This window comes from Carassius carassius, chromosome 18, assembly GCF_963082965.1.
Source record: "Carassius carassius chromosome 18, fCarCar2.1, whole genome shotgun sequence".
Classification (NCBI taxonomy): Eukaryota; Metazoa; Chordata; class Actinopteri; order Cypriniformes; family Cyprinidae; genus Carassius; species Carassius carassius.
Genome location: NC_081772.1, coordinates 11418591 through 11444852, shown reverse-complemented (window position 1 = coordinate 11444852; position 26262 = coordinate 11418591). Strand labels below are relative to the sequence as shown.

The 26262-nt window shown below is 39.5% G+C and overlaps 1 protein-coding gene across 10 annotated transcripts in view; it reads left to right on the top strand.

Moving 5' to 3' along the window:
- LOC132092374 (NHS-like protein 1) overlaps positions 1-25928 on the top strand; it is a 99688-nt gene extending 73760 nt beyond the window's left edge. For 5 of the 10 annotated variants that reach the window (XM_059498578.1, XM_059498583.1, XM_059498581.1 and 2 more), the window contains exons 2-9: positions 9841-9993; positions 10840-10967; positions 12660-12852; positions 14017-14148; positions 16531-19722; positions 21406-21532; positions 22755-22793; positions 23972-25928. In XM_059498578.1, coding sequence (XP_059354561.1) covers positions 9841-9993; positions 10840-10967; positions 12660-12852; positions 14017-14148; positions 16531-19722; positions 21406-21532; positions 22755-22793; positions 23972-24596 — 4589 coding nt within the window. In that variant the 3' untranslated portion in view covers positions 24597-25928. Of the gene's footprint in view, positions 1-6242; positions 6449-9840; positions 9994-10839; positions 10968-12659; positions 12853-14016; positions 14149-16530; positions 19723-21405; positions 21533-22754; positions 22794-23971 lie in introns of those variants that run through there. The other 5 variants (XM_059498580.1, XM_059498587.1, XM_059498584.1 and 2 more) reach the window with 4 other exon arrangements.
- Positions 25929-26262: the final 334 nt, after the last annotated feature.

Below are 26262 nucleotides of genomic sequence, written 5' to 3'. Positions count from 1 at the left end.
GTTATTACATATTTGATTAAAATCATTTTTATTTTCTGTTTATTGTCCACAATATTTAGGCATTATTTTATTTATTTATTTTATTTTTTTAAATTAAACCTTGGTTTGAAAACCGTGATATGAACTGAACCATGGCATTGGTATATTGTTACACTCCTATTCATAATCAAATAATTATTACATATAAATGCTGTTCTTTTGAACTTTTTACTCATCAGAGAATCCTAAAAAAGGGTTTTCTACATTGAAACCATGTAACACTAAATACTGGAGTAACATCTGCTGTAAATTCAGCTTTGTCATCACAGGAATCGTTTAGATTTTAAAATATTTTAAAATAGAAAAGTTCTTTTCAATTGTAGTAATATTTAACAGTATTACTGATTTACTGTAGCTCTATTAGCAGCTGATGCGTGGCTTACGCACTCCTCCAATGGCCTAAAATCAGTGGTTTTAAACTGCAGTGCTTAAAAACACATGCAAACATTAAGTTTTCATGACCACGCGCACAGCAACGTGACGTGAGCGTGCACGCATGCTGTTATTCACGCATCTACCTGCATCCCTGTGTAATGCATGTTAAGACTGCCGTCATTCAAATAATGAAAACGTATTGCTGTAAACAATGTATTTTGCGGCATCACAAAATAAATGATAGAGCACAATATGAATCGATAGACTTTTAATTTCGTCCAACTGATTTATATCATCATATCGCCCAGCCCTAGCTCAAATCATACTGTCATGCTGTATATCATGGAGAGAATGGGGTGAAATTACTTCACTTTAATATAACTAAAATAGAAAAAAGACTTAATGAATGAGGAGGACAAATTAACAGCTACCCGCCTGGTGTCCTGTAGAAAAGACAACTTGCTGAACATTGCACGTTTATTTGTGTTCAGAAAACAGACTGTTGTTGGTCTTTATAGCCAGCCAGGGTTGTTGTTCTCCTTTTGACAAGAACACAGAAAAAAGATGCCAACTATGACTGTTACTGTGGTGTAGGAAGCTTAGTGAAAGGCAAATTTTAAAAATAATAATGGGACTACATTTGGTTTTTCATAAAATTATTATTGTTATAATTATAATTTTTCTTTTTAATTTATTTACTTTTTAATAATTTTAGATGCAGATGGAGTAAGGAGAGAGAAAGTTTAGAGAGAGACTTTTGGAGCTAGGGGGAGAATTAGGAAACTCCTAATTTCTGCAGGAGTTTCTCAAAATGGGTTTCCTCACTTCAACTATTGATCTGAATCAATTTTCAGTGATTTGTAATTCATAAGGGAGCTGGCTCACTAACAGCAACAGATAATGCTTTCCCTCCTGTCAGATCTTTCCCCTTTGAATGATGTTTTACTGCATCTCTCTTTTCATGCTCAGCTTTTCTGTTCACACCAAGGTGTGGCTTTCTGAACGACTCTACTTCAAAGGGAATTTTTTTTTTCTTCATCCATCTCTGGTTTTCCTTCCTTCTTTGATTTCAGAACTTTATTCATCTTGTCAGATCTGATAGTGTTTGTAGTCTGTTGAAGGTTTTCCTCCCTCAGTAAGCTTGTACGTTATGTGTGTTGTATTCAGTCTAACTTTAACCATTAGACGTTCTAGTTGACAATACAATAGTGCGGAATGCCTTCAGTGAGGGGCCCAAGCCTATTATTCAACACAATGCTTGACCTTTTACACACACAAACACACACACATACTCTCATGCAGACTATGGCCAGACATGGCTTGAGTCTCCTTTTTAGGACACAACTCCTGAATGAAAACAGGCCTCCTGACCTACTGACTTGAGGAAATTTCACTCAGGATCGGTGGAGTACCAGCGTTGAGTGGTCGTCTGGATGCTTTCTGTCCTTCTAGCAGCTACTCCTCTATTAACAAGCCTTATCTGCAAATCAAACTAAATGCTAATAAGCCCAGGCTTGATTTCAAACACTTTCTAAGCCTGCAGCCTTTTATTGTCTTTCTTTCAGAACCATGTAGGCGATGTTTGTTTTTATGCAGATTTCTCTTGTCTCATGTGTTGCAGTAGACGGTTGATAAGTGTTTTACAGCTACTGTGTCTCATAGTGTGGGATTGAGTGGTTTGTTATGGGTCAAAGACAAAGTGTTTAGGGTCTGAAGCAGAGGCAGAATTGTGTGTGTGTGTGTGTGTGTGTGTGTGTGTGTGTGTGTGTGGTTGTGGTCTGTGCACATGCACTTCAGGTTATGTAGTTTCTCTAGCTCTTTATCTTGTTTTCTTTCTGCAGAGACCCAGTGATTGCTGACGTTGCAGGTCAGTCAATAAAATGATGAAGACAAAAGTGAGAAAGAAAACAGGAAATGTATGTGTGTGACTGTTTGTCTAAATGAGTCTCTTGAGAGTTGTTTGATTGCGTGTCCAAGGTGTTTGGGAAAGTGGCCATGTACCCAGTGTCATTAAGACTGGCCTGGAAGAAAAGAAAACAATCTTTCTAACTAACCAGCAACTTTATGTGGATTTATGAGCATGTGCTTTGGTGCTTAATCTCTAACTTCTCGGAAATCCTGATTCTTTAGTGTACTTCATTAATTCTGTTTTCCTCCCTAAAGTTGAAAGGATTTGTTAGCATGCCGTGACACTTATTTGTTGATCAGCTGAGGTTTCAACCTAGCCTGCAAAAAACTGAAGAACTTTCTCTCTTCACTCCAAAGTGTCTAACTGCTGATTGAAAATACAGAATATCTGTGTTAGTGATAGCAGGGACAGCTGTGTTTGTGTTTAGTATGTGAGAGCTGACCTCAGTACACTGAACAAACACTCAGAACAGGTTCAGTGATGGCTAGAGATCTGCTCGTACCTGCCACACACTCCCTGTTTCTCTTTTTCTAGTATAAATCAGACGAATGCTTTTTAGGATCAGACAAGCAAAACCCCACAGGAGAGGGTATGAGAGAAAAGGGAAAAATCAATAGGGATTAGGTCTACTTTAATAAGCATCAAAAGCAATGACAGGAAAGCGAATGAGAAATAGGGGAGGAAAGAAGTTTATGAGAGGACAGAGAAGAAAATGGTCAGGAGTATTAAAATAAATTATAGCCTGAAGTTGTCTTAAAAAAAATAAAAAAATAAAAAAAAGTGGAATTTAAAAAAAAAAATGTATGTCATCAATCAAGTGATTAGTGACCTAAAACTGTTGGTTTATGTCCAGGTTTAAATAAGAAAAAAAATAATTTTAAAGAAGTTTTAAGAAGAAACTGTAAAATTAATTGGAATGGGATAAATTGGCATATTTTATTAGTTTCTGTTTTATTTTATACAATTTTTTTTTTTTTTTAATCAAAAAATATTTCAAATAATTAAAAAAAACAAAGTTTATGTTCAGGTTTAAAAAAGAAAAAAATCTTATTTTTATAATTAAATAATTATTTTAAGGTAAATTGAAAAATTAATATAAATGTAAAAAAATTGCATATTTGATTAGTGACCAAAAATAGTGCTGAATCTTAAATGGTTCTGTTCTTAGCATTACTTTTGTTTATAGTTTTTTACAATATTAAAAATTTTGGTGGATGTCAAACGTTTGGACCAAATTGCATAAGATGCATTTTTTAACTTTTCAGAATTGCAGGAAATGGTTTGAGAAAGCACACGTGTGTGCGTGTGAAAGGGAAGGGTTATGACACCAGCTCCATTATACTGTACATACACACACATTAAACGAGTGAGTGTGATCAAGTGTGGAAAGTGGAGAGGTTCAAGCGCTCAGATCGGCTGTTCATAAGCTTTACACTGGAATCTCATGGATAGATTTCAGACACTAAAGCCCCTTTCACACTGCACGTCAGACCCGGCAAATTGCCAGAACATTGCCGGGTCGCCTTCTGTGTGAAAGCAAACACGTCCCGGGATTGATTCCGGCATTGATCCCGGGTCGGGGACCTAGTAACATTGCCGGGTTCAATCCCGGGACGAGCGCTGTGTGAACAAAAGCCAGATCTAATGCTGTGTCGAAGTGATGACGCACGTTATCGCACGACTCTTTTACCAGGTGTTTTGAAGCAAGATCAACATTCGCGACGGAAAAATATGTGCAAACTGTAATGAAGCAGAGATCAGTTAGTTCCTCACTTTCCGCGCTGACGCTGAGATTGTTCACTTGCTTCAGTGAAAGTATAACTTGCCTAACGTTTTCGACTCGTACATTACACGTCACGCCCTGATGTCACGTGTCGTTACGGGATCTTTACGGGTTGTGTGTGAAAGCACGCATATATCCCGGGTAATCACTGGCAGTGTGAAAGTGCAAAATCTAGCCACCCGGGAACAATTGCTGGAACACTTTACCCGTCTATTTGCCGGAATCGCAGTGTGAAATGGGCTTAATGAACATACATGCCTCTCATCTGAGTTACTATTAACAAGTCTGTTTCCCTAATTCTTTATAAACATTTCTAATTTCTGTTACAGTGACTAGCCATGGGATAAACACACACACACACACGCACAGATAGACAGTTGTCTGAAATGACTGTAATCCTGCAGTGACAGAGATGTTGAGCCGTCTGTGGAGTGAGAACAGAACAATAGCGTGTTAATTACTGCAGCCCACATGAGCTGCATAATCCTGATACTGTACATGTGCCAGACAGCATGGAAACCACGGGTCTGGAATACACACACAAACATGTGCTGAGAGAATAGGCTCGAGATATAAAGGGCTGGATATGGGCCGCACACAGACAAAAGTCTCACTGTAACAACTTGGCAGTAAGTAAAAGAGAGCAGCACATGCTTGTTTCCTCTTTCAGATGCACTTGTTACACATAAAAAAAAATAAAAAAATAAAATAAAAACATTTTAACAACCAATTATAAGCAAGTAAAAACCAGAAATGGCCTAGAAAGGTGAGTCTGGCTTGCTGTGGGGGTGACTTGAATATTTTAGGGGGAAGGGGTGTTCAATGCATTACCTCCTCTAGTTCAGTAATCATTTGCAACCTAATTCAGGTCCAAATTTACCCACCCGTCATCCCCCCTTCTATTCAGATCCCTCTGCAACCCCCTTATAAGCAAAAGAAACAGGGTCATGGTGTGTGTGTGTGTGTGTGTGTGTGCATGTAGACAATGGGGCAGATTGTGTGTGTGTGATCTATATTCCAGTGGTCTAGATTCAGTGGCTGTGTGCTAACATGACAAACCGGTTTATCAGTGGGAGACCTGCTCGTTCTGTCCTCCAGCGAAGACTGAGACGGATGCGCACATATGTGAATGTATGAGTATAAGCACATCAACAGATGAAAGCAAAACATCATAAAGCAGGAGTGAGAGTTTTATTGCTCAGAGGCTGTTTTTTCATAGCCCAAGAAACTTAACTTCGTTCTTATTTATGCTTGTATCACATATTATCAAAAAAATTTCTACTAAAATGTCTTAGAAAATAGGCATAGCCTATTTGTTGACAGGTCCCATGACAGGGCCCAAAATATTCAGATTAGTGGTTGGTCAATATGGGATTCACAATGCTTTATACTTAAACTTGTGCCCTCAGACTTAAATATTTGGTTACATTCTTGATTTTTGATATTGTGTAAATATATACGACTGTTCAAAGGTTTAATGTCAGTATTTTTTTCAAAGACATTTTAAACCTTAGACATTTTAGACCTTAAAGAATATATAATTATATGGAGAAATTTTGAGTTCATGTTGAAATCATTGACTTTTTATTGCAGACTATAGAGGATCTTTTCTCAGGAGAAAAGCTGAAGAAAAAAGCCTCTATTATATTTCATTGCTGTCTTGGAGAAAAAGACATTGCATTTGTATTTTTTCCCCTATAGACTTGTGTATACTGTAATAGTAGAACCAAAAAATTTAGTATCTTGGCAAATCTTAGTACAGTTTGAGACTATTGAGATATCATCCTTGACTCTAGAAGAGACAGTAGTTTACAGGAGTCTTTTTCTTAGAAAAAAAATCTAAGACTTTAGCATACTATAATTGCTGCATAGGAGAAACCATTAATTGATTAAAGAGATCTCTTTTGCGATGTCTCCTTCCTATGAACCTGTATTAGAGTAGAAGCATGGCAGATACTTTGGATGAGCCGCACCGGAGAGCACCTTGGTAACCAGACCACAAATGAACAGAGGGGCATATACTACACCCCTCCTTCTGAACCCCAGGGAGTGTGTGTGTGTGTGTGTGTGTGTAAGGGAGGAGGAGGTGTTTCCCAGGGTTGGGTTGAGGGTGTGTGTATATGTAGGAGGGGCTCATTGTGGAGTCGATAAGCGTTGATCAAATTGGGAGAGGCGCATACTGACTCGTTGGAAAGAAGATACAGGTTTGTTTCCCATCCAGTGCTCCTGTGTACTGGGAGGCCGTGACAATTGTACACGGGGTCCACCTGCCTCTCACGCTGCTATAATGGTGTTCATTGGGACTTCGCTCAAGTCCGTCATTAAATACTTCAAACGCAAGGGTAAGAACTCTTTGAACATGTTCCTTCAGTGCTGTCTGATGAAGATCAAACAGGTTTCTGGTTATTTTTGTGATCTTGTTTGAATAGCTGTGGATTTTATTAATGTCAGCTAGTAGTTTATTTAAAATTTATTTAAAATTTAAGCTATTTAACTGAAGGTGTCAGAATGTGTGGCATGTCAGTACTTTGATCAGGTGTTTAAGTACAAAGTTCGTAAAGAGCTGTAAATCTGTATCTCAACATGGACAGATGAGTCATTTCCTGTACACTTCATATACAAACCTGTTAACACCTTGATGCTGTTTATGATGACCAGAGAATTACCTTTTAATGCGTAAATTGTGGTTGTGTGCATATTTTATTATACCTACTCTGGTTTCAAATATTTACTGTAGCACAATATGTTGGTACCATATCGGTCATCAGTCGATAATATATTACAAAAATGCTGTTTAATTTATCTGTATTGATCAATATTTTATTTTACTATGTGACTATGTGCATGCTCAATTCCCTCCTAGTTTTACATTTAGATTACTTTTACCCTTCATCTCTTTTTCTCCTTGTGTTAGAAAAATAGAAGAAAAAAAATGCATTGTTACGAATATTGACATATTGTTAGTGTTACGAATAAATTAACATTAAAACAAATTAATGTCTTATCTGTATTAATCAGAATTTATTATCTGTACAGCACTGATCAACATAGATACACAATCTGTGGGAGACACTTTTTAATAATAGTTGTTTAATATGATTTGCACTTGAACCAGATACTGGTCGATCTACTAAAACCTGAGGTTCATTGCTATTAAATACTTTAATTAATAAGATTACAATAAATAGCATGCTTTCATAAAACATACTCCATTATTAATTATAATTTGTTATTTTAAAAAAAAAAGTCTCAGTAGTACACTGTAATAAAAAAAATTTTTAATTATGATTTATTTTAATTTTGATCATTTATCTACTGAGCCAAAATTTGGTGGAGGAGCTCATCCATATTCCAGTATTACATGTGGTGGATGGTGACTGCAAAGTGTGTGTGTTTTTTTGTAGGTATGAGCAGGAACAGAGGGATTATCGGAGTTTTGAATAAGATGATTCTGAGTGCTGAACTCAGGCTGATGTGGAGATTGATGTTGGGCACAATGCAGGTTTTTGTTCCTGTTGCCGCTCTCCTTGCTCGCTGCGAGCACACACAGGTTTAATGGGTGGTGGACAGGGCTATCTGAGTGGGAGCATGTGTATTGCCTATTCTAGAATAAAGTGATATTTATTGAAGGCACTTCAAAGAGCTCGCTCACTCACTTTTCTCTCTCACACTGATTATGAAGGTTGATTTAATGCTTTTTGTGTATTTGGATTTGTTGTCCAGCAAATGGTATAGGTTGTAGATTGAACAAATGTGTTTAGGTATCATTTTCGCTTTTTCTTCTGCCACGTGTGCAGGAGAACTTTTTGAAAACAGTTGTTATTTTTAAATAAATAAATTGTGCACTTTATGCACATGCCTAGAGTTAAGGATAGAGCTCGAATGATGTTCCAGTTCTGTGGAATTGTGTTTGTACAGATTTTGCATTGGTCTGGTTATGTGACAGAGTGAGCTGGTTGGTAGATTATTGACTTGTTTAGTTAGATAAAGCCATGATCACATAACATTTAGATACTAGCCTGAGGCAAACTCACGCATCAATATTTCAGACTGTGGACTCATTCCGGGGACAAGCTGGTGATTAGATTTTTGTTCAAAATGCGTAATAATACACAGCTAAAAGCTAAAGCCCTCTGCTCTTTTGACTTGATGTTTGGTGGCCTAACAGACTTTAAACAGTTAATTTATGTCCTAAATTAGATCACGTGAACCTGCAGCACTTGTTAGATGATTGTGTCATTGGCTGGATTTATAATGTGTGTTTCTGCAGTACTAAATGCCCTCTGCCTCCTCCCCTGTGTTTGTCTGCTTTGTTCTGTCTGATGTCTGCACATTTAAAGATGATGCCTTTGAGGATAAAATGTCCCAGAATTGTTTTGATCAACAATAAGTTCAAAAGGTGTTGTTGTGTGTCACACTTTTTTGATTGCAGGTTTGATTGCTTGAGTTTGATACCTTCCTCCTGTCCCCACTGGTGTCTTTTCATAATGTACTTTTGGATCCAAATTTCTGTATGTATAACATAATAGTGTTACTCACCAAGGATGCATTAATTTAATCAAAAGTGACAGTGACATCAAGGTTTCAATAAAAATATTAAAAAGTATACCTGCTGTTATTATTATTATTATTATTATTATTATGTTTCATATTACTGTTTATTTTATTGTATTTTTAATCAAAAATTAATGCAACCTTGGTGAGCAACAAGACTTCTTTCATAAACATAAAAAAATTATGAATTAATAATATTATATATTAATTAATACTATTATAATTAAACGTAATTTTAAAATTGTAATTATATTTATTATTAATATATTTATTATTTATGTTATGCCTTTTTTGCTTTTTTACTTATTTATAAATTGAAAACTAAATTAAAAAAATCTCCTACACAGAAATCTCCTGTACAGAAGCCCTTGGTAGATAGATTTGCAGTCACACATCAGTATTTATTAGTTTCTCTGAAGAGTAAGAATCACTTCTAAATTGAAAGTCCTGATGTCTTATGAATAAACACAATGGCCTCCTGCGGGTTCTTCTCAGTCTGGCAGCTCTCACATGATGGGCCATCACGTCCTAATGGCCCAGTGCCACCTGTGGACACACAGCTTCTCACACCTGTGAGAAAACTCCCCCACCACTGCTCTTCTACATTCCCTTCCTCTCATGTTAAAACGACCTGCCTGTTGTTTTTGTTTGTTTGCTGTCGGGACAGCTGGGGGTTCAAGCTCCAGGGGTCTTTCCTCCAAGAATTCCTCTTTACCTCATAGCTCATTTGCACCTCTGCAAGCTTGTACTGGTCTTCTTGTTCACTGTAAGTCACTCTCTTGTTCGAGTTTTTAGGGTTTACTCATTTCAGTTTTAACACAAGACCGTAGTCAACTTTAAAACAAAATGAAAGACTTCAAGAATCCTTTTGGCATTGTTTTGACACACAGTTAGTCCACAAATGGACACATATGGTCACTATTACTTGCGTTTGGTTATATGGACATGTTCTTTGCATTAGGTGGCCTGAGTTTAGCTACACTGCTCCGGGTGTGTTCACAGTGTGTGTGTGTTCACTGCTCTGTGTGTGTGCACTTGGATGGGTTAAAGGCAGAGCACGAATTCTGAGTATGGGTCACCATACTTGGCTGAATGTCATGTCACGTCACAAGTAAACAGGTGTGTTCAATGTTTATTGTGGCAATTTTTAACCTTTGTGTGTTTTTTTTAATTTTTTTAGCTGTATCTAATCTGGATGAAGAGAAAAAGTGGACTGTGCACTACACGGCTCCATGGCACCAGCAGGAGAACGTCTTTCTACCGGGCTCCAGACCGGCCTGCGTGGAGGACCTGCACCGCCAGGCCAAAGTGAACCTTAAAACGGCTCTCAGAGGTAAGAGCGTCACACCTTACACACCAGAATCAACTCTCATGCCATCAGCATTGCTATGGAACAAACACACTGAGCATGAAGACGGGTAGATCTGTAACACTAAACACTTTTCTCAATGCTGTTTAAACTTCTCACTCACATTTTCTTTTCTGGCAGGCTCTCTTTAATTATGAAAAAAGGTAGTGCATAAAAACTTTTTATGACAGACTTAAGACTTTTCTTTGGCAAATAGCGAATGATGGAATAATTTGGAAAACCTGTTTGCAAAACAACTCAGTATTTTTGCAGTTCAGTTTGGTGCCATTAGTGGCACAGAAATGACACACTTCAGCTGTTTAATGGGGTGCATCGCACAGCTGCAGTGCAGTGTCAGAAAAAGAAAGTCAGGAAATTAGGAAAGACATGCAGCAGATGAGCATGTTTGTCAAGAGAGAGACTGCTGGATTCAGCTGACTGGATGACTGAAGGGATTGTGGGATGTGTTCCAAGGGGACATAGCTGCCATCTGCAACATTTAGCTTAAAAAGCCAGTATGATATAGTCTGCACAGTCAAACACACACACAAACATTCTGAGCAGAACATATCTCAGTCTACTACTTTTTTCTAATCTCTTTACCAAGTCTGTCTAACAGCAGCCATATTTTTTTCTGTAAAGTTAGTGTAAAGATACTAAATAAAATTTGAATTGAATTGTTTTTAGTTGGCTCAAACAATTGCTTTCACTCTCAGACCACTAGAGGGAGCCAAATAAACACTATCTACTTCTATGTTTTCAGTTCATGTTTGAAAGTTATTAAAAACTTCCTTTCAGACTTGTCCTGATGTATCTGCTGTGTTCCCACAGAATGTGATAAACTGAGAAAAGACGGCTTCCGCAGCTCACAGTACTACTCACAGGGGCCCGCCTTCTCAGGCTCCACAAACTCCCAACATGAGGACGAGGATATCGAAGATGATGACGCTGATAAAAAGGTAGGCATATTTAAGAATTTTGTGGATTTTCTGGTTATTAGTATTGGTTTTAAACAGATTTAATAATATAGTTTATAGTATGTTTACATATACGTATGTATTTTAATGTTTTGATGCCTGATTTAAAAAAAAATTATAATAATTAAAGTGGTGTTAAGTTTAATATTTGTTAGTATAGATCTACAATATTTGCCATCATATTGATTATTGGCCATAAAAGGAATGATCTGTTATAAAATCAGTACAGAAAGTGTACAGTACAAAAATTCCAACCCAAATGCATAACCCTGAACAGTATTTGGCTACCCTCTGCTGGAGAGAGTGTCTGCCTGCAGATGGGCTCTGGGTACTGAATCACAACCTCCCACATGTGCCTCTGTGGAGTTCCCGCCTAAGTTCTTCAGTATCTCTGCTGGCTTCATTAATGTTGTCAGCCATGTGTGGCCCCATTATGAGAGCTGAACCCCAGGAGACTGACACTCTAATGAAACTATTGCTCAGAATAGTGCTATAAAGCAGTGACTGTGCTTGTGTTATTTACTGTGATTTTTTTGTTCTACAAAGCTTCTGTTCAGTCTGTGCACATTGAACATGGGTTTCAAAGAAAATGACTTTTATTGAATGGATTCAAAAATTATGTGGTTTTGTTTATAGCATGGCAATCTTAAACTTGCCCTCATTCTCCCTCATTTCTTTATCGTTCCTAATCACACTGCGTTCAGGGGCCCTGAAAAAAGGTCAGACCCTGTAAAAGCGAAGATTCAGGGATCCTTTTGTCCTCCTACTACCCTTAGCCCTCCCTAAAGGATCCCATGCCCTTTTAACCTTCTTTACCACCCTAGACCTGCTTTCCCAGCCCATTGTGATGAGGTTAACTCAGGTTACAGTGCTGGACTGGCCTTATACTTATGTTTCTATTTTCTTTTTCTTTTCCTTTTTTTTCTTTATCCTGCTTTTTTCCACATTTCAAGATGTTTTTTTTCATGGCTTAACATCATAAAGTATAAAAATTGTTTGCTGCTTTTGAAAAGGCTTTTGTTGCGTTGTTTTTTGTTTTATTAAAAAATTAATTTAACTATTTTATTGGAGCAAGCTTGTGTAGAAGTCACTTCCAAAATGTAAGGTATTGTTTTTCATACTCTTTATTGTCATTCCACTTTGACTGAGGCAAGACAGGTAATAAAATGCTGAAACATACAACAAGACCTCAGGCAGCTGTGAATAGGTTTTGGACCATTGTTAGTGACCTGGATGGATAATTAAATGTATTGTAGTGATTTAACTACAGTTGGTTTGTTAGGGAGGCTGAGGGAGGCCCAGGTGTTACATTGAAACTTCAGATGGTCCATTTGTAACTCTGCTGCGAACTGCATTCCCATTTCAGAATTACAATGCGTGAACAGAGTTTTAACGCTTCACTGGTTTTATCCCCCTCAGCTCCCGTTCTCTGTTTTTTCTCTGAGTTTCTCAGTGTGTTTTTATGTGAGTGTGTGGCTTAATGGTTAGTTGCTCGTGAAACTGCTCTGTATACTCCTGGAGTTCCAATAAGTTGGTGCACACAACCCTTAAACAACCCTTGGCTAAAGTTATAAGAAGAAATAAGGGGTGTAGGTAGGCACCTGAAACTCCCTAGTAGTCGCAAAAAATCTCCCTGCAGTTATGAAACTCACTGTATTTTCACCTCTTTTCCAGTCCACAGCATCTTCAGGAGAGGAAGAGAAAGACTCCTGCCAAATGAAAGCACAGAGTCCAAGGGAGGTGGAGGGGGTTGAGATTGATGGACAAATGTCACGGTCCAAAGCTCCACCCCTGCCCACTCCAGAAGAGAAGATGAGGCAGCAGGCTCGGGCTGTTCTCACAGATATTGTCCCCATCAATGTCACAGGTAAGAAATACATCCTGTCAGCTGCCAGTCAAACCAGCCAGCACTGCAGAAATGTAAAAAATGTCACTTCCATATTGTGTCTTCGATGAGCCCATATGTTTGTCAGTATTGAATCCATGTAGTTGGACTGTGTGTTACACTCATAGTTTTTTCATGTGGATCTCTCAGAAAAATCTTAGAATTAGCAACTTGATTTTATTTGTAATTCCTAATAACTTTTTTCTAACTGATATGCATGTTTCTATCATTTGAGTACTGCATGCATGACCACTACTTACTATCTGTTCTGGATATATAACCATGTGGATAGATCTAATATGAATGTGTCTGAGTACATTAACAGTTCTCATATTAACAGTTCTGACATATCCTTCTCTCTCTTTGACCTTTGAGAGTATTTTCTTGAGCATTAAATCTACCTGCCAGTGCACAAATTCAGCTGTGCATCACTGTGAAGTACACACTCACACACAGCTTATCCAAAAGAACACAGTCTCACCTACGACATTGTCTCTTCCTCAGACAGAATAAACTCTGTATTTCCAATCCCTTCAGAAAAATTCTGAACTTCACTATGACTCAGGAAGAAGCTGCATTAGATTTTAAAGCACACACACACATACACAAGCCCACATTAATTCAGTCTGTCAGCTCCGTGACTTAGTCAGACATCCCAGCGTGCTGAAGCTTAGTCAACAGTGCCCAGTCTCTGGAGTTCCTTTGCTTTTGCAGGGCTAAAGCACATATTACAGCACAAAATTGCTTTTATAGATAAAATACTGTTTCTAATATTATATTTCAAACAAGGGTTCCCTCTTGATATACTTCATACTATTTAGATCTAGGATCCCCCTAGTATACCACAGATCAGAGCTGTATCCCCCATACAGCCTTGCGAAGGCAAATGCAGTTTGCATGCATATATGTCAACCCAGTCTTGAACTTACCGGTAGTTAAATTCTTGATACAGACACACTTAAACTTAATTGAGTTTAGATATGTATGCAGTTTTGTCTTTGGTTTTCACATCATTTGCTTGTGCAGAATGCGTGTTGCTTTGCATGAAAGTTGTACTGGAATTGGATGTGTGTGCGCTGCATGTGTGATGCATGTATGTTACTAACTGGCCCTTTTGCCTGTCTGCCCTCGTCAACTGGTCTCCAGGGGAGACGTTTGACAGGCAGGCCAGCATCCGCCGCTCCCTTATAAACACTGACACTCTGGTCCGTCGGCCCAAGAAGGTTAAGCGGAGAAAGACTATTTCAGGGGTGCCTGACAGCGTCCAACAGGAACTAGGTATGGTATGGCTTTGCCAGCTCGCTCTGCTGCTGCTCCTGCCTCATTTGTTTCCATTTAGATGAGTTTCATGTAGTACTGTAGTTGTCATGACCATCTAATGTAGTTTGACATGACTGTGCCTCATTCTATTCTCAGTGCTATTTTTTTTGCATTGATTTTAGAAATCTTAGATTGATTCAAATCTGAGTTCTTTCTCTATCCAAAATAAATCCATTCCTATTTAAGATTACTGTCTCAAGAGTCTATTCTCATGTATTGATTTGCTAATCATAACAAAATCTCTCGTGCCCTAAATTGGGAGTCTTTGCATGCATGCTCTTAACACTCTCTGTTATATAATCCCAGCATCCAACAGCTGCATCCAGCGGCATTCTATTTCCCACCACTCCCCTGCGTCACAGTCCCTGATTCTGTTTAGTTTGCTTTCTGGTAGTGTATGCAAGTGCTGATTTCCGAGCCATTGTTGGTGATGGCATGCTACATTTTGCTTTGCAGCTAACTGAAGCCACTGCATAATCCCCTATTCAGATTCCTCTGGAAAAAGCAAGGAAGTAATAGAGGGGGAGGGAAGAGGTAAAAAGACATAGTAGAAGAAAGAAAATTGCAGATAGTCATTGTTGGGTGTGTATTATGAGCCAGTATATTAGCAAGCTTTATATATATATATATATATATATACACATTTTTATATATATACATTTTCAAAAACACTTAACATAATTGTTAAGATGCCATTTTTGTTTGCGCACATGCCAGATTATGGGGATCGTGGAAAGGGATTTTGCATCACTTTTCGTGTTTCCTATTTGTAGATATGCTTTTAATCAACCCTTCTTTTATCAGAACAGATGGGTGTGGGGGAGAAAGCCCTTTAAAGATGTTTTGCTGATAGCGAAGCATAATAAATCTGTATTAAGTCCCATTCTGTTTACATATGCAAGGGTAAGGGCTAACTTCATGCACCAGTGTCATATTCCTGGGTCTAAAAATTAAGTTGATCTAAAGAAATGCTTTTAAGACTTGCTTTTAATGTCTCTGTCTGGTGGTTGGAATGTCATGATTACTTTTGTATGGTAATTTATTCACTAACAGTGAGCGTGACATTAAGAAGATGCAAGGTTGCACTCTGTGATGTGTATGATGGTACCAGGAGACATAATGCATTAACAGCCTGTGGTTTTCAACTAAACTCTAAACCAGGGGTTTTCAAACTTTTTGGAGCCAGGGACCCCTTACAGAGGAGAGGATTTTACAAGGACCCCCACATAATTATAACAGAGTTTAAGGCTAAAGTTTAATGTGTGTAGGAGGAATGAACATAATATGAATGTTTTATTGGTGCAAATGGTCCACATTGTATATGTACTTTTTAATAGTACAGCATATTATAATTAAAATGTTCATATTTTCCGGAAAGTTACACAAGGTCAGGGGGGAAAAAACAAAACAAGATGCATTGGTGTGTAAGTCGCATTTTACTATTACTTTCAGAAATAAATTTAAATACTGAATAGGTCTAAATAAAATGAATGTTAGGGGAAAAAAACATTATAAACACTAACATGGCTGTGATGTCAGGTTGCATTGCTACAACCGATTTGTCGTGTGCTCACGGGAGGCGCCAATGCAAAAACTTTGGATTCCTTATATCAGCGGAAATATATGATATCCATCAGATAAGAGCAGTGAAACATTGTGCTTTTGTAAAATAAAGATAACTAACAAAATGCACTTGCTCTTTTGCTTTATGTGAAACACTTCCTAAAATTAAGAAAAACTCTGTGATACTGTCTACTTGTCAAACAGACATGAGAAAAATATGTAGCTATATAAGAGCCCACTCTTAAATGTTTACACTTTGCTTATTTGACATTAATGCATTATATAAGTCACTTTGGAATATAAATCATAGCACGTTTCAGAAGATAAAAACACGTGAGTTGCAGTCCAGAAAATACGGTATAGCAAATTATTTTGTGGACCCCCTGGCTTTGTGTCACAGACCCCAATTTGAAAACCCCTGCTCTAAACGTGTTTGCATGGATAAATTAATAAGTCCTTAAATATTTGTGGTTACACCATGCTACACTATGTGTCTGTACCCCTTTCGAGCACCAGCTAAGATCCTTGATTTAGTGCACACACTTTCATTGACACTCAGGAATGGACAACATATTTGGTACCATCCATTAAGTTATCAGTCTTCATCAAAGTTTCCAGAAGTCATCGATATGCCACATGTGGCTGCAGCTAATCAAATTAATTAGCTCTCAGTAGAGAGGGTTAATTTGATTGTCATCTGATGTCACAAAGAGATGGAGGGGAGAAAAACAAACAGCTGTAGTATTTCTCATTGCCTCTTTTTTGTTTTCTCTGCAGTGGTGAAAGGGTGTGGAGGAGAGCTTCGGCCACAGTCCATGTTCATCCCTGGACAGTATTCAACACTTGGGCGAGTCATAAATGGGAATTCAACTCTCCGTCAATCTATAACAAAGGATTCTGGCTGCCAGACTGAGAATGTGAAAATCGTCCCACCCTCTGTGAGGAGAATACGGGCTCAGAAAGGCCAAGGAATTGCTGCTCAGATGGCTGGCATTTCCACCTCTGCCACAAACATCTCTTCTGTTTCTGATGGGAGCTCCCATGGAAATTCAATTGGTGTAATGGCTCCACAGTTTGGCAATGATATCCAACATTTTCACAGCTTGCCACGAGGTGCAAGAGTCTCTCTTAACACAGAGCACCTTTACAGTAGCACCCCTTCCAGGCAAGAAGACTCCACTGCAAAAGCAACTCAGCAGATTAGAAAATTACAAGTAGATGATACTGTGGTGCACATGAGGAATGCCCCCAGGGTATGCACCCAAGCACGGCCAAAATCTCAGGAGGTGAGAGGTACTCAAAGGGAGTGGGGATCGGTCTCGGGTCCAGCCTGTGTAGTTTCTCCACATGCAGCCTACTCAACCTCCTTTATACCAAATGCTACTCTGTCATGTTCTGCTGAGGTTATTGCACTTCACACCACATCAAGCCCTGGCCAGAGCCCACTTGCTGGGTCACCGTACACTAAAGCTAGAGCTCTTAGCATGGTCTCAACTGTCAACAGTAAGAGCACCAGTAGTGTGGGCACAGGATCACACACACCAGAAGCAGGCATGAAGGATACCTGCAGTGAGACTGGCCAGTCAGATAGCAGTTTGCACAGCCACAGAACCCTTGCCGCAGGAACATTGTCTTCAGAAGAGCAATGGATTTATGACACTCCTGAGAATGTCTTGCCCAAAAGGACGCTATCTTCAAGCTGCTCAACACCCGTAAATCATCTCTATAGTAGCCTTGAACGCTCCTCAAAAGGCACAGACTCTAGTTCACTCTACTCAGTGGACAATGATGGCTTCTACACTTCCATGCATCTGGATTCAGGCCTTAGGTCAAGGAGCCAGGGTAGCGGCCATTGTCATGGAATAGGAGGAAGAACGGCAAGACACAGTATGTATGAGTGCCTAGGTCAGCAAGAAGACCGAAACAGCTTGTACAGTGACCGGTCACTGTCACGTTCCATTTCTCTACGCAAGCCCAAGAAACCACCTCTTCCACCAGCACGCACAGACTCTCTACGACGAAAGCCTAAGAAAACCAGTTCTCCCACTGCCTGTATTGGACAGTCAGATATTAGCAATGGTACTCTTCTCAATGAGTCATTGATTGCCACGCTCCAACAGTCACTTCAGAATGGGCTGAAAGGCAAAAGGTCCTCCACCTCACCGTCTCACAGTCCTTGTAGTGACTATGAGGACTCCTGGATGCTCCGTTCCAGGAGTCAGAGCAGCATCAGTGCAGGCAGCAGTGGTGTATCAGCTACAGGGATGGCTCATGTGTACTCCATTTGTCATGTCACACCTTCTCAAAGTGACACTAGTAGCCTCCGTTCTGATTATGCAGACTCCTGGGGCTACTACATGGAGTACCCTCGTCCATCTGGAGATCAGACACAGTCACCGTGCACCAATACACTTTCTGCTGGACAAGTGATTGAGATAGCAAATGCACAAAACCTCCACAATGGTAACCAGGCTAATCATCCTCCTGCTCAAGAAGGAAGTGATGTGTGTGTGAAGCCCAGAACAGGCACCTCATCACCAGATCGGGTACATCGGTTGACTTCTCCATCAAGTGGATACTCGAGTCAATCCAACACTCCAACAGCAGGCACTCCTGTCCCCTCCTTCATGAGATGCATGTCCCCATCAGGCAAGCCCAAACCCAGAGTGCCTGAAAGAAAATCATCCTTGCTTTCATCTCTATCCATATCATCTTCTTCCACTTCTCTTTCCTCCAACACCTCTGATTCCAACAGGAACAATGTTCCTCCTCCACCTCCTCTTCCAGCTGGCCCTGTGGCTCTTGTACCTTTTAATCCTTCATCCTTTTCTCCTTCCCTTTCACCCTCCAGCCCTGTGTGCACTATAGACCAGAAATGTCCTCCTCCGCTACCTCCTTTACCCACAACCCCCCATCAACAAGCATCAATGAACCCTCCTTACATCAATTCCTCCCCTGAATTTCCACCGCCTCCACCTCCAGAGGTGTTGACTGACCCTGTTTTGTCTAGCCTCAATAGTTCTTTCAGTCCTCCACCACCTCCTCCACCACCACTGCCTGCATTTTCTACCATCCCTGCTTATTCGCCACCCCAAAATCAACACCTACCCAGCTTGACACCACCTACACCTTCCTCTTCTTGCTTAAAGGAAATTAAAGGTAGCCTAAAACCAGTGAACCTAGAAAGAAAACCAGTGTCCCCGCATTCAGAGGAGCCCAGTAAGATTGGCATGCCTCTCATCACCCCTTTTGCCCTTCAGAGTGTGCAGCTTCGGCCAGCAAAACAGCCTGAAAACAATGGAGTTAGCCAGTTAGCCAGACCCCAAACCCCAGAGAAGTCTCAAAAAACAGGGCACCCCACAGTTCCTCAGGACATCCTTTGCATACCTCCAAATTTAAGGCCATCATCGCCACAGAAAAAACTCTCCATGCAGCACAGTCAGGATAGCCATGTTGAAGCAAAACCTGACGGTGTAATATCACATTCTGAACAGACATCCTTCCTTACAAATGGTTCCATTGATCTTGATGAGGTTAAGGTCACAGCTGAAGTAGATGGTCTTGAGACTGCCCTGGCATCACCTGAGAAGAACACTACACCCAAGAAGAAGCCTCCTGTGGTCTCCAAAAAGCCCAAGTTTTCTCTCATCTTTTCCTCAGTGGATCATTTCAGTGATTTGCAGAGTTCTCAGAATGACGCTAACATCTCTACTACTACAGCTGAAAATCTGGACCCCACACCTGTGCCAGAACAGGAAGAAAAGACAACTGAGAAGGATAGCATTGACATTTCTGCACCTCCTAAGGAGATTTCTCCCACAAATGGTGACACTCAAGAGTTCTCCCAGATTCCTCGTACCATCATTCCTGATGCAGACAAGGGCACCTCTGAAGAAGAGGATGAAGAAAGAGATGATGAAGATGTAACCAGCAGCACAGGATCTTTTGGCTCTAAAGATGATGAAAGTGGTGAGTTAGATTTTCCTAATTATACTCTGGGGTTGGATGTAATTTATAAAACTGGATGACACAAAATCATACAATTTTAAATACTCTGGCCTTTTTAAAGAGTCAGAGACATTATTGGATGACATTGTGATCTTAAGCTCTAAATTACATAAAGAGAGATGATGAGATCAAGGGGGTGCATATTGGCACTTCAGCTTGTGTTGAAATAGCATTGTAAAGAAAAAGAGACCTTGTGGATGAATGTATTTGTGCATGTAAATCAATAGGTGTCTGATTTTGCTCACCTCCACCAATGGGAGAATCAGGGCTTAGAATGGGACAACACTGCAGCAGCCCTTTGGATTCAATAATTTTACTTCTCTCTCTCTCTTTGTCCAATTCTATTACTATATTCATTCATTCACTATATTCATTCATTCAGCCACCCATCCCCTCTCACCATCTGTCCCTTAGACTTTTGATTCTTTCATCCTCCATTACAATCTCATTCTCTTGTTTTTTACTTCTCTCTCTTATTCTTCTATTGTTCATTATTTAATTTATAGACTAGTTGTTTTGCATGCATGTTACATGACATGACAAATGTAAATGAATAATAATCTTAATAAATTAAATATTTAAATAATTATTTTTAAATAATGAATATATGACAACTGACACCAACTATACACAGACATTTCTTTAATATGGTAATCAAAGCAGAGGCTGTTTAAAGGTGTGCAGCTTACATAACTACTTTTTTTTTGGTATTTCTTTTTTATATATTTTAAATCTCTACAGCTAAAGAAAACATGTGGATGTCTTTTAAAATCGCCATTGTCACAGCGTTTACACTCTCTCCCCCTCACACTTCTAGTCAGAGTCAGGATAGAATGGGACAGCATTCCCTAGGGAGAGCCGTTTAAACGTGATGGGGAGGGGGGTGGAGCTGACAGTGTGTATAGAAAAAGAGAAGTAAGGGAGGGGTAGGGAAGAGAGCCTGTAACGTGAGATCACCCTCAGCAGCTCAGGCAAGTGCAGATGTGAGATGAGAAGAGAGCAGAGCAACTGAACTCTGGAAAGGTGGATACGACCATAACAATGTAAGATAATATTAAACTTACAGATTTTTACTGTCTTAATGCATATTATAATTGAAGAGCATGAAGCATATGTGTGTGCCCTTGGATTTATTGACAGCTGTATGTGTCTTGGTACTTTTGATTGACTCTTTAAAAATCTTGTGTTTTCTTATATTTTGCATAATACCATGTTCTAGCTCTACCAGTGTTTTAAATTTCCATAGAAGGGTTTCCTCTTCGTGCTTTGGATGTTTTTGTTAGAGAAATTTGTCCAGACATGCCTATGCATTTTGGTGTACCAGTATTGAATTTTAGACTGCAGGGCATTTATGAGCAAGAGAGTATCACTTTGACAGCTGAGTTTGTTATTATAAGAGAACATTTACATTACATGTATGCATTTAGTAGCTTTGATACATTTGAGATGTTTTTGTATTCAAGGAATCAAACCCTATGACCTTGGTGTTGGAAGTGCTATACTTTATGATAGTAACACTGTGGTATTACAACAAGTCTCTCTCTCTCTCTCTCTCTCTCTCTCTCTCTCTCTCTCTTTCTATATATATATATATATATATATATATAATTATTATATGAGTTTAATATATGAATGTTCTACCAGGTGAGGTGTTTGAGTCCAGCACATTGGACGTCTCTCAGTCTCCCAGCATCAACAGCGACAGCTGTGGGGACATGGTGACCCCCACACGGCCCCGCACCACAGAGGACCTCTTTGCTGTCATTCACAGGTAAATTCCCACAATACTTTGCTGTGAACCCTTTTCCAGTCTGGTCTACTTCCTTTCCACTCCATCCCTCCCTCGTCCCATAAACCGCATTCATAATTTTAAAGCGAGCTGTCCTATCCAATCTCAGATACATTCATCAAAGATGGAGCGTGGAAGGAAAGCAGCTTGTAAGAGTAGAGCTTCTGTGGTCCCTGTCTATCAGACTGAGAAATGCCCCAGGCTGAAGTATTATCCCACTGGATGCTCAAACATAGTTTGGCTGTGTAAAAAAAATAAAAGATGGATCTCTTCTAATTCCATTATAAAACACTCGTAGCCTTACTGCAGTCCTTCACATAAAAAAATGCACCTGTGATGCACAGTGAAAAGTGCATTATTTAAAATTCATTATGTTATGTTTGAGTTCACACAGCCGTATTACGTATGCAGGCTTGCTATAGTCACGTGTAATGGGCAGGTTTTTAAAGTTCTTCAGCACATCACACAATTTCACTTGAGAGGATTTGGTTTCCTCTGGTACAGTGTGTGTGCGGCTTTGCTCTTCCTTCTGCTCTGGACTGCTGCAGTCTCACACAGATATTAGAGCAAAAGATATCCTTGAAATGGAAGACCAGTTTAGATGTAGTGTTACAGAGCACCAGATGCTATGTGCTCCATAAATCCTGCGGTTTGCCTGATGCCACTCTCAAAGCACTGAGCTTTAGATTAATCAAATAATAAAACTGGAGTAAAAGATAGATTACAACCACAGTGTATATAGCAATTATCTTAAGATTTGACCTGCTGTTTTCAAGGATTTTACACTGCAAAACAAAATAGGTATTTATTCAGTATTTTTCAAATTTTCTAGTTCAAAATATAACAACATGCTTAAATCAAGATAAGCATACATTTTGGTTAGAAATGAATCCTATTACAGTTACTAAAATAGTAATTTTTTCTCTGCACCTTATGCGGTTTGGCTTCTCAAGTAAATTAATCTTGTTTTAATCATATATATTTGCAATTATTATTATTATTATTTTAGATATTTATCTTGTTTAAAGGATTTGTTTAGGATATTTCGATTTTTTTTCTCATATTTTTAGATATTGTATATCTGACCATTTCAACTCTTGCTTCCACATCCCTTGTAATTTTCCCACGATGTCGTATCTGTTGTTCTCTTCATCTTTGGTCTTTCCTGATCTTTTCTATACTCCTTTTCCTTCTCTTTGTTCAGCCTGGACCAGTTGAACATGAACACCCCCCAACATATGAGGTGCGGTCTGGCAATTAATTAGCCGTTGGCAGTTCGTCTCGTTATGATGCGAGTGGGATTAGCTCTATAATCTCCCAACGCATCTCAGATTTGGGATGAATTTCTGCTTCATCCCACAGATAATCCCATGCTCCCTAATCTGCAGCAGTTATGCCATGCAAATGAATTTGATGTGATCCTGAGCATTCATTGACCCAAGGTCCCCCTTCTGGTTGGTTGGGTGAATGAACAGGCCTCCAGGTTAAAATGATGCTGGGCACTTTGCCCAGTTTGCTTTGTTGATTAAGCTTCCATTATGTCTGCACTTCCATAAAGTTGCAATGCTTGCAGTATTCCTCTTTGGTTTGGCTTTTAACAATGAATTTGTATTAAACACCCCCCCCCCCCCCCCCCACACACACCTCAACAATCCCACTATTTTTGTCCTGCATTAAGTTATTCCTGCTTTTCCAATTTTGCGGTGAAGTTTTGGTTTGCTGGAGGCTAGAGTTTAATGAGAAAATAGAACAGAAATCATAGGGTATAGGCTGATCAAGACTGAAAAAATTTATCACAAAACTTGACTCCTTATTCCATTCACTCAGCTTCGGGAGTAGTTAGATTAGTTGTTAACAGAAGTGAAGCATTTTAGTTAAGCGTTAGTGCCGGCAGTGAAGTGGCAGCCCTGTCAACTTTTTTTTCTTTAAATAATAGTTTCATACACAAAAAGATTTTTTGTTTGGACTAAATGAACTAATGTTCTCCCGTCTACTGTTTACTAATATAAGCTTTAGCTAATATTTCAAAAATATTTTTTGACTTTTGGTTTAGGGATGCATGATTTTAAAATGTTCAATTTTAAAACAATTGGTAAATAGACAATAGTTTAATTTGACACAATTTTAACTACATAAAAAAAAAAGACTAAAGCCAGTTGTTATTACAGTATTGTTACATAATTTGCTATATTTAACAGTGTTATTTAACTAGTAGTGTGTTAAAGATTAACCTTAAGTGAGCTGTAGATGATGGCAAAGGTAATCTAAATGTAGAAGTAGAAGAAATGAACACAAATATCTTATATCTTCAGATGCTGTTGACTGATACTGAGATATTGTGCATTCCTCCTTTGGTTTTCATTGCTTTATTTCTGTTTTGACGAAACAACTTATCTGACAATACTTCATCTTTGTCTCTAGGTCAAAGCGGAAGGTTCTAGGGCGCAAGGAATCTGAAGAGGACCGTTCACAAGGTCCTCTATCCCCACCAGTCACCCCTTCAGGAATAGCCCCTGTCTTAACTTCCCCTGTGCCACGGCAAACGGGCTCCATCCAGCGCAGCCTGCGCAAATCCTCGACCAGCAGCGACACCTTCAAGGCCCTCCTGCTAAAGAAAGGCAGTCGCTCTGAGACCAGCTTCCGCATGTCTGCTGCAGAGATGCTGCGCAGCACCGACCCCAGATTTCAGAGGGCTCACTCTCTCGACTCCTCATTTGATTCAGCAACTCCAACAGGTGAGAGTCCCTGCTCTTCACCGGGCCGGAGCAAGAGGAAGCCCGACGACTGGCTGCGCAATGACGGAATGTTCTCAACGTCCCCGTCGTTAATCAGTTCGAAGTACGGCCGATCTCGCATGCCACCCTCCGCCGCCAGCAGCAAGTATAACGCCCGCAGCCGGATCCTCAGCAGCCCCATGACTGTTATTTGCGAGAGGGATGGAGAACTCACAGACTCTGAAGAAACATGCCCTGTTCCTCCTTCAAACATGCCCCTTCCCATTTCTAAAGACTCTAACAGCACTTTATGTGAGCAGAGCAGCAGCTAGAATACCAAACGGCTCCTTGGCAAAGGCAGAACGTCTTCTCGGCACCAGAGATTGACTGAGGGCAGAGGACCAGGAACTCTAGAAGGTCTTGCCACCCGCTCATCCAGGCAGCGCTGTCTGATGTTGTAGTGTGGGCTAAGACTTGAGGATCTAAGTAGATCAAGCAGTCAGCTCAAGCAGTAAATGATATACTGCTGTATCTGCAGTTCTTCAGAAAAAGAAAAAAAAACAATGTAATCCAATTTGACCTTTTCGGAGAAAACTCCGCTTTCAGTGGCAATACTAGATGCATCTTTCCAAAGTTTAGCAATTAATTCTCTTATTTTGTTCAGCTTTTTATTTCCATTCTTCAGCAGTAACAGATTTGTGTGGGCTTGCTTTTTGGTGAAGCAGTAAAAGAAAGTTGTAATGAAAGAATTACTATGTGACTGCTTGTTTTGGCTGTAGTAGTTCAAGTTGATGAATGTTTTGTCAACACCATGAGGTGCGTCACATTTCAAACTTCACTTCGGCAGCTCTGTCAGCGCCTTACCGCTTGAGTATGCCGGTCTACAAAGACCAAGATAAAGAGCACACTGACCGATTCCAAGAGACTATCTTTCCGTACTGTTCAAACTATAGGAAGTGTCTGGAATGGAAAAGGAATTGTGGGCCGAGGGATTGGAGTAATGACGGCTTGTTTGTGTTTGGTTTATGGTGTGTAGGTTTGCACTGTGTTCATCGACTTCTTTTATTTGTCACCTAAAAAGCATTGTGTCTGTGTTGGTTATTTTAAAGAGTTAATTCTTACTTGAAACAAATGACTGGTTTACTTGTAATTGTGTTGTTACCAAAGAGTCAAATGGGACACTGTTAACTTAACAGCCTGATTTCTGTTTTAACATCTAGCGAAAGTAACCGCTTAATTACTAATCCTCCTGTTTACCTGTCGAGTGTTTTCTTTTGCAGTTTTATAATGTTTTTTTTATGTATATACCTACAGAAATGTTAATTAACGCCTGGACTTATTTTCAAAGAATTTGCACATTTTAGAAACCTAGGAGTGGCTTCCTTTTGTAGAGTATTTATTTTGCAAATAGCCAGAATGTGGTTTGATATACTGTAGCTGGAGGTAGGCTTTTTGGGATGGAGGTGAAATTAGATGGGACAGATGTTGTGGTCAGGAGTCCAGATTCACCAGTCACAGAATTTCTGTTTTGGTCCTTCACCCATCCTACCGATGTAAACGCAGATCAGTAAAGCAGAAGAAAGAATGATGGTTAAAGAGGAAGCAAGCTGCTAACTCTTAATAGTATGTCTCTGTAATAAAACATGGTGATATTTTACAATTTCCCATCTGTCTTGTTTCTGTCTTTTATTCACTGCCACCTGTCAGCCGCCAGCCAAACCACAATCTCATTAGCACCGTCACTTTGACATCAACAGCAGTACATCTACTCCAGAGGCTTTGTATGGTCATCAAGCCCTCTTTCTGTCCTACTGGCCATCGCTTAAAGCTTGATATAGTGACCTGGACCGATATCGTATACAAATTGATCTTTATGGGTTCTATCCTCTATCCTTGATTATGATTCGGCTGCAACAGAGAGATAGAAGTTAACCCCTTGTTTCTCCACATGCACGTCATCTTTTGTGCTGAGCTTGTGAACATGATATTCAAGCAACC